The 14,014-nt window shown below is 34.9% G+C and overlaps 1 protein-coding gene across 1 annotated transcript; it reads left to right on the forward strand.

Moving 5' to 3' along the window:
- Positions 1-4,489: 4,489 nt before the first annotated feature.
- Positions 4,490-8,805, forward strand: LOC127074021 (MA3 DOMAIN-CONTAINING TRANSLATION REGULATORY FACTOR 1). Its single transcript, XM_051015278.1, has 4 exons — positions 4,490-4,732; positions 4,955-5,209; positions 6,413-6,507; positions 6,770-8,805. The coding sequence occupies exons 2-4, from the start codon at positions 4,981-4,983 to the stop codon at positions 8,561-8,563; spliced, it is 2,118 nt and encodes a 705-aa protein (XP_050871235.1). The 5' UTR covers positions 4,490-4,732; positions 4,955-4,980; the 3' UTR covers positions 8,564-8,805.
- The last annotated feature ends 5,209 nt before the right edge of the window (positions 8,806-14,014 follow it).

Genomic DNA, 14,014 nt, shown 5'->3' on the forward strand with positions numbered 1-14,014 from the left:
AATCGATTGGAGAAGTTAAAAATGCACCATAATCGATTAGGATAATATCTTAATGACTTCTAAAAGCTAAATATATTTTCTTACCATTTTGAGCTTATCAATTAATTAATTTAGGTCTACCAACTGATTGGTGCATGATGACAATCGATTGGCACATCAATATTGGCCTTAATTTTTTTCCTTTTTTTGTGTCAACCTCTAGCCTATAAATAGAAGTCAATTCCCATATTTTTTCAACATCTAGAAATGTGATTTCATTTCTCTCTATATAAAAATTCTCTTTGTCCACTTTCTCTCCCTAAAAGTTTAGCCATAATGCTTTTTGAGAAAATCATTTTGCGAGTGAGGAAGTTGTAACTTTGAAGGGTAGTTTTGTTTTTATCTTGGTTGAACATTTTATCCACTTAAGATTATTTGTTTGGATTCAAAGGTAAACCCATAAAAAGCTTCGGTTTGGTATTTGTGTGATTAAGTCTCCGTTTAGGTTTGAGATCAACGCATAATCTTTTAGGTTATTTGTTAGGTCGTGATAAAACCAAGTTCCAGTTAAAGCTCAGCCCAATGTCGAAAGCTTGTTTTGGTTCGAGATTACCCCAGATGTAAAATGTCACATATTATTGGTTAGTCAGGTATAAAACCAAGTTTCGATTCACGAGCTCATCCCGATGTTAAAAGCTCCAAAGGTTTTTTTGAAGCTTGAAGACTAACCGCTCCAAGATTCTTGTGGAAAGGAAACTAACTGCTTTGATCCATCGTTTGGAAGGATAACTCACTTCTTCTCTCCCGTGTTTGTTGTTTCGTTGGAAGTTAGCCATAAACTTTATTTTTCCTTGTATAAGTGGATTCATGAGTTCAACCTACTAAAAACTCTTAAGTTTGTTGGATACTCTCAAGGTCAAATCTGGGAGACATGATTAAGTAGTTTTTGACTGAACCTGTATAATTCCTGATATTTCTCTCTTCCCTTAACTCTTTACATTTTAAAATTTTATCTTCTGCAATTTATTTTCCTCAATTATACTGAAATTAAAATATTTCGGTTCATTGATGACAACTTGGTTAGGACTTTCGATAATGGTATTTTCATTTTCAATAGAAAGTTGTAATTGGGTGACAAATTTGAATGGTAATGCGATTTGTGAAGACAATCTATCATCTCAAGATGATTTATGATGACTATGTTTGGGTGTTCGACTAAGAGTTCTAGTAACTCTTTCTTCCAGTTTTAGAAGTGGAGTTTATGGACGATGCATTTTAATTGTGTAAAGTTATTCACCGATTAAAAATTTATGTTTAAACACCTAATTCCAAAATTTATTCACAACAAGAAAACGTTTTAGTCAATTGAAAATCTATGCTAACTTCAATGTCTAATTCTAAAACTTATATCCATTTAGTTTTTCTATGTAACGATTGTATCTATGAAGATGAATGTGTTTTTGAGAGATAAGTGGTTGTTGTTGTTTGGCTATTTTAAAACTAATAAGTATAGTGATCTTAGATTTTGAAAGAGTTTTTTTAGTTAGGTGAGTTATTATTTTTAGGTTGAAGTGATTGAATTTTTCAAGTTTGGATGAATGTATGTATTGACGGGGATGAAGATGAATGAGAAAGGATGAACACTAGAATAAAAATAATTATTTATTTTTAAAAATAATAATTTTAAAATCATGGTAACTTAACTTAAATTTTTAAAAATAAATACAATAATTTATATTATTATTGAAATAAAAAATTATTATAAAAGAGGTGAAATTTTAATTATGCCATTTAACCTCTGTCACCTCATCAATTCAGTTGTCACATCATAAAAAATAACACTCAACTAAAGTGGAAGGACTAAAATCCTAAAAAAATTAAAATGGAGAGATCAATAAATCAAATTTTAAAATGGGGGATCAAAACTTAAAAATAAATAAAAATATGGGTACCAAAGTTGCAATTAAACCATAAATCTTTTATGGTGTTCTCTGGTTGTATACTTATATTTTGTTATTGAATTTGTGTTCAAATTATGAACGGCAAATATCATAAGTCTTATGGTAAACTACAAGGACAAAAAAATAAATTAGTTTTAAAATATCTCGCCCCTATGTGAACAAAATATATTTGTAATTAACACCTCTTGTCATCTCCCCTTTTCATATTTTGAACTAATGCAATTGAAATCTCTCTTCCCTTCACATTCCACCCCTTTGATAAAAAATCATCTTTCCCCTCCCATCAATTGAAACAAATAAATCCTAAAAGAAGTACAAAAATATCTTTTACCTATTTAGATTTGATCGAATAGAATCAAAGTCAATTTAATATCCTAACTCCTAAGATTGATACATATTCAACAAATAATTATGTTGCAACAAAATCCAATATGAATTTTAAATGCAATAAAGAATTACAAAGATTAGAGTTGAATGTCAAAGAAATCAGACACTTCATTCAATATTCTATCTCTCGTTGCATCAACACCATCAAATGTCAACTTTGAAGAATTAAATTCATTGATTGCATTGCAAAATAGTGATGCATTACATCAAATGATACAAAATCAATTTTGTCGTGACCGTAAAAGAATGAATTATAGAAGAAAAAGAAATAATCTAAAGTGTCATAATAAATGTTAGGAACAAAAATAATCTGCTAACTGAAAAAAAAAAAAAAAAACACCACTATTCATTATTACTTAATAAACATTCACTAATCAAAATCACATAATCACCTGAAGTTATGATTTTGATACATGTTTATGATGTACTTGTGAAACTAATATAAATTAATGATGAAAAATAAAGTGTTAATGAGATCATTAATCTTAGATTTGGAATTCAAAAGTATAAAATTGGAATCCATAATCAAATTTGGGGGAGTGAGGCGAAATCAATTAGCAACAAACTCGTAACTTACTTAAGTGTTGAAGAAGGTCGAGAAAAAAATGAATTAGATTTGGGTAAGGAATGACGAACCTTACGATCAATAAATATAAAATCAAAACAAAGAAGACATACTAGATTTGGTTAATGAATCACATATCTCAATAATAATTGTAAGAAAGTTAATATTATTATTTAAACAACATTAATGCTATGAATCTCCATTTTCTTTAAACTCGTTCAATTTTGTACATCATTTTTTGTGTTGGATCAAAAATTTCTCCTATAATAAACCACAAACAATTATACCAAGTATTATAAACCTCACTTTGGGATTGGTCGTCATGGCCAAGTCGATAGTGCCGATGACAACATCTTTCAGAAAAAAAACTTCTACTAGATATTCTTCCGTCACATTTTCTTTTCAAATCAAGATCACATTAGAATAAAATCAATTATTATAAAAGTAAAACAAAACACAATATAGCTTTTCAAAACAAAAAAACATTTGAGTATAGTACACAACAATGCTTTATTATGGTTAATCGAAAAAAACTCTTATTCACAAAGTGAATGGTTTGCATAGATATGAAATTCTTGGAAATCAAAATATTGTGAATGTTTAACAGAGTTTTCGTCACCAATTATATGCAGGAAACAAATTAGGTTACAAACCAAAATAATGTCATACATTCATCACCAACGAAAAAAATAAAAAACTCAAATTTTTTATTATTTATTGAAGAAGAATAGAAGAAGACGAACTGGATTTGGAGGAAATTGCCTATCAAAAAATAAATTTGTCAAAAATTTTAGCAGGAGAATGTATCAAAAATTAAAAATGAATTTAGTAGCATAGATCTTTTGTATTTGTTTGATTTAAAAAAAAGAAATTGAATCGGTAATCAAAATATAAATTAAATTCAAATAAGAGATTTTTTATTTTGTTTCGATCCAAGAAGAGGAAATGAATTGAAACAAAAATTTAATTTGTAATGAGATTAGTATAGCTATAATTGAAAATAGGCAAAATTGCATTTGATTAAGAATGATCTATAATTAACAGATTTTATCTATAGATAAACATGTGACAACATACCATCGTTAAGGTATTAGAAATTATTTTTGACAAGTGAAATATACACAATAAACTAAACCATACATATTGATTAAACATGCAATATACTTAAAAATAATTTCCATAATTGATCACTTTCATAGATGATCTCCACTAGATTAAAACTTAAAAATCACATGAAATTTCAACAACAATTTAAAAATACTACCACAAATAGAAACCCACGGCCGTTTAAAATTGGTTATATTAATTATAATCATAATCTTATCTTCCATATGTTCACCAAAGCTATGGTAATCAAGTATAAATTTCTATTTAGAAATGGATAGGGATACATTACATTGTATGGGTTTTTTGTTTATTGGCAATGGTAAAAAGCAAAAGAGAGAGCACATAATGTAGATCGGGTTCAACCTGTAGCATCAACGCCACGTGTACATCTATATTCAATGACAGTAGCAGGATAGAATAGGCCCAAACCCGAAAACATCGCCCCATTGGTGACGTGTACATGTAACCGCAGCCCCCTTATATAAACCTTCCATTTTTTTCCCCTTCGTTCTCATCCATTTCTCTTTTCTCTTCTTCTCGCTTTCCACCGATTCATCACTTTCCGATTATCTTACGCCGCCGTTTAGGGTTTCTGCTTCTCTTCGGTTCGTATCGTTCGATTTTGTTCCGAACTCTGTTGCAGTGTCCGATTTGGAAATTCCAGTTTCTTCTCCTGTCTTGGCTCGAGATCCGGGCCAAGCCAGAAGTTCTGATTTGCATTTTGAAACCACAGGTTCGTATTATTTATCACTGTTTATCTCTCTCTCTCCGTTCGTATTTTTGATTTATTCTATTTGATTTACAGTTTCTGGTAAATTGTGTTTTACTTGTTTGTTATTGAGGAGTTTTTTATTTTGTTTGGAAGTTGAACTGCTACTGAACTGAAGTTTTGTGTTAATATAGCGTTGTGTTTTGGTGTTTTATGTGGTTATTGATGAAATAGTGTGATTGATAGGTGAGGTTATTTGTGTTATTGAGTAAATGGCGTCCAATGAGGGATTTCTGACTGAAGGACAGAGGGAGATGTTGAAAATTGCTAGTGAAAATGCAGAGAGTTTGTCGGCTTTATCGTCTTCGCCCAAGTCACCGTCGTCCTTGCTTGCTGATCATCACATCAAAGCTCCCGCTGGTGGTAAGGCTCAGACTGCTGGGATTGCTGTGAGGCATGTGCGAAGGTGTCACTCTGGGAAGTATGGGCGGGCGAAGAAAGGTGAGTTGTGTGTTCTTCTGATATTTTGTTTTTGAATAGATTATCTATGGCATAATTTGATCCTTGTAGCCGAGCCTACATAGTGGGATAAGATTTAATTGTTTTTGTTGTGGATTATGTATGCTAAGCTTATTCCTATTAAGTTCCTATGCCGAGTGAATTACACAATAAATTTGATTAGGTTGTTGGATTTCTTGAGAAGGTTTTAGAAGAAAGACATTTGAGAGGGAATTTAAGATGTGTATTTAGATGAACAGGTGATGTATTAGGATCTTCAAAACTTTTGTGGGACTAAGTTAATAGCTGGGATAAGAAAGTTTCAAATACTACGTTTCCCTGTCTCGTGCTGCCAATGACCTTTTTTTTTGCTGGGGAGAATATTGGGATTAAATATTATTATGATTATTATTATGATTTAGCTGTAGGATCAGCCTTCCCAATCTATAAGAATTGATAGGTAGTAGTGTTATCCAGACAGAGTAGTATACCACGTTTGAGATTACTAGTTGATACATATAATGGTGATTGGTGATGAATGCATTTCCAGTACGTGAATATTTGGGCATAGAGTTGCTTCCTTCCCCATCATCTCAGGGTGGAAAATCATTGATTAATTCTGAAGGTGAAGCTGTATTGATGCTTATTTCACACTATTACCAACAAAATGTATTTTGCTACCACGATGCCAGTCTTATTGATCTTGAGGCATACTGGTAGACATCATTGCAAAATAAGATTGAAACTTGATTTGTTTTGAGGGTGAAAAATAATATTGCATTTACATTTTAAAGCTATCAAGTTTCTAGTGAATCCACTTACACATTGTATTATTTGGATGAGTTGATTATCCAATAATTGGTTTTCTAGTGTTAGTGGTGTGATTTTATAATTAGCTTCCAAGTGAAAAGGTGTAAACTGATAGGCTACTAATATGCGGCTAACTGGCTATGAATATCATTGTATTTTGTTTATGGGCATCACTTCTGCCTTTTTGTCTTGATAAATTTTTGGCTTTTTAAATTATACTTTTTTATTGGCAATTTTCATTAACCGGAGAGGAATTTCAAGTTAGATATTTCTTTCCTTTCCTTTCTTCATAATATGTGACCATGCTGTCAATGTTCTTTAGTTGTTATTTTTCGATGTTCTTTATTTTTTTTTATAATGGTCTTTATGTGGAAGTTGTTTTCCTTTTGGATGCAGATGGTGCTGGTGGTAAGGGCACATGGGGAAAATTGCTGGACACAGAAATTGACTCTCACATAGACCGCAATGATCCAAATTATGACAGTGGAGAGGTGATGTATTTTTTGACTTTTGTGGTTTTGTTGGCAGTTTCTTGCCGCATTTACCATGTTATATTAGTTGCTTAAAAATTTGATATGATGCCTGTTGTAGCAGTATAGGTTGTAGTCTGTTTTTCTTTTCGTTTATTTTGTTAGCTCTGTACCTGTCGTGCTTTATTTTTCCCTCTCTCTCTCTCTCTGTTATATGGAAATGAATTATATAAATAAATAAGCACATAACATACACCTATTTGCATATTTTTGCTATATATAGGAGCCCTATCAGCTGGTTGGAACTACTATTACTGACCCCTTGGATGATTTCAAGAAAGCAGTGGCATCCCTCATAGATGAATACTTCAGTAATGGGGATGTAGATTTGGCAGCATCTGACCTCAGAGAACTTGGCACAAGTGAATATTATCCATACTTCATTAAGCGGCTTGTTTCCATGGCAATGGACAGGCATGATAAGGAGAAAGAAATGGCTTCTGTTCTGCTTTCAGCATTGTATGCTGATGTCATTAGTCCAACACAGATTAGGGATGGGTTTTTTATGCTTATTGAATCTGCTGATGATCTTGCAGTGGATATCTTGGATGCAGTTGACATCCTTGCTTTATTCCTGGCACGTGCTGTTGTAGATGACATTCTTCCTCCAGCCTTTCTTGCCAGGGCAAGGAAAGCTCTTCCAGAATCTTCCAAGGGAGTTCAGGTAATTCTGACTGCTGAGAAGAGTTATCTCTCAGCTCCACACCATGCAGAACTTGTGGAAAGGCGATGGGGTGGTAGCACTCACATTACTGTTGAAGAAGTGAAGAAAAAGATTGCTGATTTACTTAGAGAATATGCGGATAGCGGTGAGACAGTTGAAGCCTGTAGGTGTATACGTGAGTTGGGAGTTGCGTTCTTCCATCACGAAGTTGTGAAGAAGGCTCTGGTACTTGCAATGGAGATTCCTTCGTCAGAACCTCTACTGCTGAAGCTATTAAAAGAAGCAGCAGAAGAAGGACTGATTAGTTCCAGCCAAATGGTGAAAGGGTTTTCTAGATTGGCAGAAGGTCTAGATGATCTCGCTCTTGATATTCCATCAGCTAAAGCCCTGTTTCAGTCGTTTGTCCCCAAGGCAATCTCTGAAGGATGGCTTGATGCCTCCTTTACCAATCCAGTTGGTGAAAATGGGGAATTCCAAGTTGAAGATGAGAAGGTGAGGAAGTATAAAAAGGAAGCTGTGACTATAATTCATGAGTACTTTCTCTCCGATGACATTCCTGAACTTATTCGTAGTCTAGAAGATCTTGGAGTACCTGAGTATAACTCAATATTTTTGAAGAGGTTAATAACACTTGCTTTGGACCGAAAGAACAGAGAAAAGGAGATGGCATCTGTCCTACTATCTGCACTTCATATAGAGATATTTTCAACAGATGATATAGTTAATGGTTTTGTTATGCTTCTGGAAAATGCAGAAGATACAACACTGGATATACTGGATGCTTCCAATGAGCTTGCACTTTTTTTAGCCCGGGCTGTGATTGATGATGTTCTTGCCCCATTGAATTTGGATGAAATTAGCAGCAGGCTACTACCAAAAAGCAGTGGTAGTGAAACTGTGCGTATGGCTCGAACACTTGTTTCTGCTCGCCATGCAGGTGAAAGGCTATTGAGATGCTGGGGCGGGGGAACTGGATGGGCCGTGGAGGATGCTAAGGACAAGATCATGAAGCTCTTGGAGGAGTACGAAAGTGGCGGGGTTGTCAGTGAAGCATGCCAATGTATCCGTGACTTGGGAATGCCTTTCTTTAACCACGAGGTAGTGAAGAAAGCCTTGGTTATGGCCATGGAGAAGAAGAATGACAGGTTGCTAGATCTGCTGCAGGAATGCTTTAGTGAAGGCCTTATCACCACCAATCAGATGACTAAAGGGTTCACCCGAATTAAGGATGGTCTTGATGATCTGGCTCTCGACATTCCAAATGCCAAGGAAAAATTTGCTTTCTATGTGGAGCATGCCCAGACCAAGGGCTGGCTTCTACCATCATTTGATCCCTCTGCCACAGATGTCTAACTGAAGTACGCACCCAGGGCTGCTGGCTTTTAAGGATGGCATATATATGTTCATTGTTTCTCCGATGTATGTTGTCCTCTTCTCATTGGAGATCCATAAACTTGACATGATCCTTTCCATTTTCTTTTTGAATTGACATTTTTCTTTTAGAATCATATCTCACTGAGGATCGTGGTATCTCGGTTGTTGTATAAAGTTGGTCTTTATTTTATTTACATCTTTTCAGGACGATGTTGCATCAAGAGGTAGTTGTCTTTTATCATGTACTCTCTGGATGAATGGGTCTGTTGGGTTGTGCACTTTTTCTTTTGCACCATTAGATCAAGTTTGAATATCAATAACGCGTAGGTTAGTGAATTTTGCATATTAGTACTATGGTTGACAGCAGGATTCAGCATCAGGTTGCGTCATATTTGATGACAACAACAAAATGGGGCAGAATAATTGTCATCCGGAATAACTAGGGTCGTGTATGGATATATCTTAAAATATATGACAACTTATTGATAGACAATATAGATAAATATGAAAAAATGTTTTCCAGGCGAAGTCATAGTCGCTTTGAATGATGAATATCTACAAATTTTGGTGATCTTATCTTAAATGATTAATTTCTATAATTGCATTGTGTGCAAAAAGAAATTTGTTTACCAAAAATACAATACATTACTTCCTTCTGAGACACCAATTGCATTTAATGTGTTTTTTTTGTGATGCAACTAAATATAAATTAATGATTTTAATACAACTTTAATTATCCAGATATGGGAAAGCAGTAGTGTTAGGAGAGTTTTTCCATCAATATGAACTATCTCGATGATTAATATCAGCAGATCATACAAAAAAAAAAAGTTGTCTTATTTTATCTCGTTTACCATTTTCATGACTATTTGTATATTCTCAATAAAAAAAATTGTCTTATTTGATCCCATTTACCATTATCATGACTATTTTTATATTCTGTCTTAAAACCATTAATTAATATTTTCAATTTTGATGAACTTATAACAAATATATGAAAAATGCTGCAATAATTAAGCTTTTGTTCTAAAGAAGGTCCAAATTCAATGTTTCTAATCTTAATGGTGTTATCCAAAATTTGACACTAGCATCAGTGTGATAGAAGTCATTTGATAATGATTTTAGTCAATAGGGAAAATTATCAAAGTTGAAGTCATAATTGGACTAAAAATTGAAAACTTTTAGCAAAATCCAAGGTCTCAAGACATCTTCAACGCAATCGAGTGATGTGTAAGTGGATAAGGTCAAATGGTTCCTGAAATACACGTGAAAGATCGTCGAAGACTAAAGCTGTATGGAAATAAAATGTGATGTGTTGTCTATAGTCAACCATTGTAGATATTTATTTTAGGATTAGTATATAAGTAGTGTTAACTTTAAGTTTTGGGGATCCACAATTGTACACATTTCTTTACGACTCAAAATATTTGTGTTTTTTAGAAAGAATTTCAGAATGTACGTATGCGTTACATCTTTTATGAATTAAAGTTTTTCCTTTATACTTCAATTATTTTTACATTCAGTATTTATTTTTCACATGTATTTCGATATTCATTTATATTTCAGCCATCCTTTAAACTTTGTTCCGATTTTAATTATTGCTTGCAAAACTATACATTTTGACACTTATGTCAAATTACTCAAAATTCATGATTCACACAAAATATGTATCAGCATTTTTTCGAGTTTAATCCCTTAAGTAAATCAAAACTTGTTTTTTTTTACTAAATGTCACAGTAAAAAATTGGCACACCGGGTGGAACGTTTTTGTGACTTTATATTTTCTTTTGAAAAGTAATTCTTTTTTTAAAGTTCTGCATTTCAGAGACTCTTTATTTTTGTGAGTGCATGAGGTTGAGGAGTGATAGGATAACCAAGAGAGAAAATTGAAATCCAATGAGGAGATACGTTAGAAAGATGATTAATTCTAGAAACAACAGTAATAAAGAACAACCACCCAATAGCATTGGGGCAGGCACGATTGTCGCGAGTTCAACTGAATCAACCGCTTCAATTGCAAGCATGACAGTTGTACCGTCGACGATGGCTATGCCATCAAATCCACAAGAATGAATGGTGTTTTCCCCTTCGATAACGCAGAGTCACCCAGTGACTCATAGCGATTATGGCAACAAATTTTAGACCTTTCGCCACCAATTTCAAACAATGCCCATGTCGGGATGTAAATAACCTTATGGTATGCCAACGTCGATGATAGAGAGCCTACATACTAACCCTTCGACATTTGCTGACAACGCTGCAAACATATATTCGCCAATATTGGCGTCTGGCTCGACCATATGCAATCCTGGTCATACCATGCAACCCTAAGTGATATCAGCGTTTATGAAGAATTTTGTGATGGTAATGAGACATCAGATGGACGAAAGTAACCATGATATGGTTAATACGCTTACTCAGCAAATGGGTACCATATTTAACCCATTGATCTAGAACACGAATCAGAGTTACCAACAGTTGGTGACTCAGATGAATTGAATTGTTAATTTTTTGGTGCTCCACCAGTGTCGGTTCAATTTTTCGTATAACCTTAGTTGGTCAGGCAAATTCGAGATGAGGGGATAACCCATGAGAAAAACACGGTGAATCAGGGGGCAACAATGCGTGCCCCAGGTAGTCGAACAAGGGAGGTCGAGCGACCACCAACCTTGGTAGTAAATTGAGACCAAGACGCTGATCAAGTGGTTCGCCAAGAATTTTTTTTAGGAGAAAATGATCTTGCAGCCATAATCGAAAGGATAATGCCACAAAATGGTTTCAACATGGGCCTACAGAGGCCAAACTATAGACCTCATATGTCAGAGTACGTCTTGCAAACCGAACTTCCAAGGGGATGGAAAGTCCCCAAGTTCACCAAATTTGCTGGTGAGACTAACGAATCTACACTCGAACATATTGCTCGATATCTGACTGAGGTTGGGGACATATCGAATAATTATAACTTAATGATGAGACACTTCCCTAGTTCCCTTAAGAATGCCTTTATGTGGTTTACGACCCTTCCTCCACATTCCATAAATGATTGGACTCATTTGGAAAGGTTGTTCCATGAACAATTCTATATGGGACAATTGAAGATTAGTCTGAAAGAATTGTCGAATGTAAAGCGAAAGTTAGCCGAAACGATTGATGATTACCTTAATAGATTTCTATTTTTAAAAATAAGGTGCTTTACTTAGGTACCTGAACATGAGCTTGTTGAAATGGCTGTTGGGGATTTAGACTACTCTATTAGAAAGAAGTTAGGTACTTAGTATTTAAGAGACATGACCCAGTTAGCAGATAGAGTTCGACATGTCGAACGTTTGAAGGCTGAGAAAGCCGAAGCGAACAAAGGTAAAAAGGAGCAAGTGGCTTATGTCGACATGGAAGGCAATGACTTGATGTCAGATGTCGAATATGACCATGTCGAGGAAAGTGAGATCGACGTGGCCGAATTAAAACCAGGCCCTCCATATGCGTGTAAAACACTTACACCTGCAAACAAAAAAAACCCTGTCGAACCTGAGAAAAATGATAAATTCCCTAAGAAGACTTATACCTTCAACGTGACCAAATGTGATGAAATTTTCGACTTATTAGTTTCAGATGGCCAAATACCAGTGCCACCTGGCGCAAAAGTGTCACCATTAGAGCAAAGAAAGAAGCGAGGGTTTTGTAAATATCATAATTTCTTAGGACATAAGACCTCACAATATTTTCTTTTCAGGGATCTTGTTTAGAACGCCTTGAACAACGAAAGGCTCAAGTTTTCTAATGGCAAATCTCTAATGAAGGTTGATTCCGACCAACTGCAAGTTGGAGAAGCCACTGTTGTTGAGCCTATAGGAATTAACATGGTTGAGATCACTGATCTCGACATGGAGGCAGAGGATGAGGCTTTTGAGAGAAATTAAATTAAAGTTGTGTATTCTAAGGTTGGTGAAGGTTTGCTTGAATTCTTTCATCGATGCAAAGTTGAAGATTCAGAAGTCATGATGTGCCTTAGGTGCAGTGTTATTTTTTATAAGAGAACTTTAAAGAAAGTGGAGAGTGCTCAGCAGGAGAAGAGGAAGGAAAACTGGAGGAAAAATAGGCCCGAGTTCTATTTCGACAAGAGAGGAGTCCCTTAGAAAAAAGAGTTGTTTCCTAACCACCAGAGAGGCAAGCCTCACACTTACGTGCCAGCGTCGAACGCTCCCCAAGGAAGGTGGTCGAGGCCCGTTAGAAAGAAGCAGGTTGGGAATCAGAGGTGGAGGAATGTTGAAACAGGTCGGAAATCTTCGATGACCTATTGAGAAAATTTGCAGATATCAAATAAGGGCTCATATGGGCCCAACAACTATAAGGGAAAGAACCCAATGTCAAGGACTCAGTTGAGAAGATTTCAGAGGAAGAAGAAGTCGGAGAAGGAAGCAGCTGAATCTAACAATAACAAACCAAACCAGAGTCGAGTAAGTGAGGAGACTAAGAAGCCAGTCGAAAGGAAATTGTTTTCACCAAAGCAAGTTAAGACGAAGGGAAAAGAGAAGGAAGAAGTGTTGGTGTAAGCCCTAGAGGCCAATACTTTTTGGTACTTGTATCGAATTATTTATTAATAATAAAAGACATTTTCTTTATTATGGTTGATTAATAAAGTCCCTGGAATAGATAGTCCGTTTAATGTATTAAGTGTGACTTAATCATGAGAACACATTAAACATAAGGACACTATTCTTAAAGTATTCGTAGTCGAGCTTTAGTGTGAAGTGGGATAACATTAAAGCATTAAGACTATTATGTTTGTAGACTGATGATCACATCTCATGGATCATGGATAAAAAGTTATCAAGTCTTAAACATAGGTATGAATATTAGGAGTAATATTTATACCGGATTGACCCGCTATGAGAATACTATATAGAAAGTTATGCAAAGTGTCATAAGTTATTCTCATGGTGATAATGGTGTATACCACTCTTCGACCTGAAACCACTATGGACCCTAGATGTAGAGTCGAGTGCTTTATTGTTGATCCAACGTTGTCCGTAACTGGATAACCATAAAGACAGTTGATGGGTACTCCACGAAGCATGCTGAGGGACATGAGTGACCTAGATGGAATTTGCCCATCCTGCATAACAGGATAAATGTCTATGGGCCCAATATTGAACTGGACAAGGATGACACGGTCTATGCCTTGTGTTCAATATAGACATAAGGGCAAAATGGTAATTATACACATAAGTATTATCACAAAAGGAATTGTCAGATCACATGACATTTTCGTGTCTTGGGTAGCAGTGATGTGTTGCTAGATACCGCTCACTGTTTATTATGTTAAATGCGTGATTTAATATAATTGCCAACGTCACGAAAACCTACAAGGTCATACACAAAGGACGGATTGATGAGAGATAGAGTAACTAAGGAATACCGTAAGGTACGGTG

The sequence above is a fragment of the Lathyrus oleraceus genome, chromosome 4, assembly GCF_024323335.1.
Source record: "Lathyrus oleraceus cultivar Zhongwan6 chromosome 4, CAAS_Psat_ZW6_1.0, whole genome shotgun sequence".
Lineage (NCBI taxonomy): Eukaryota > Viridiplantae > Streptophyta > Magnoliopsida > Fabales > Fabaceae > Lathyrus > Lathyrus oleraceus.

Coding starts and splice junctions, on each gene's coding strand:
- LOC127074021 (XM_051015278.1), top strand. CDS start 4,981: ATGGCGTCCAATGAGGGATTTCTGACTGAAGGACAGAGGGAGATGTTG. Junction 5,210..6,412: donor GTATGGGCGGGCGAAGAAAG/GTGAGTTGTGTG, acceptor TTTTGGATGCAG/ATGGTGCTGGTGGTAAGGGC. Junction 6,508..6,769: donor CAAATTATGACAGTGGAGAG/GTGATGTATTTT, acceptor TGCTATATATAG/GAGCCCTATCAGCTGGTTGG.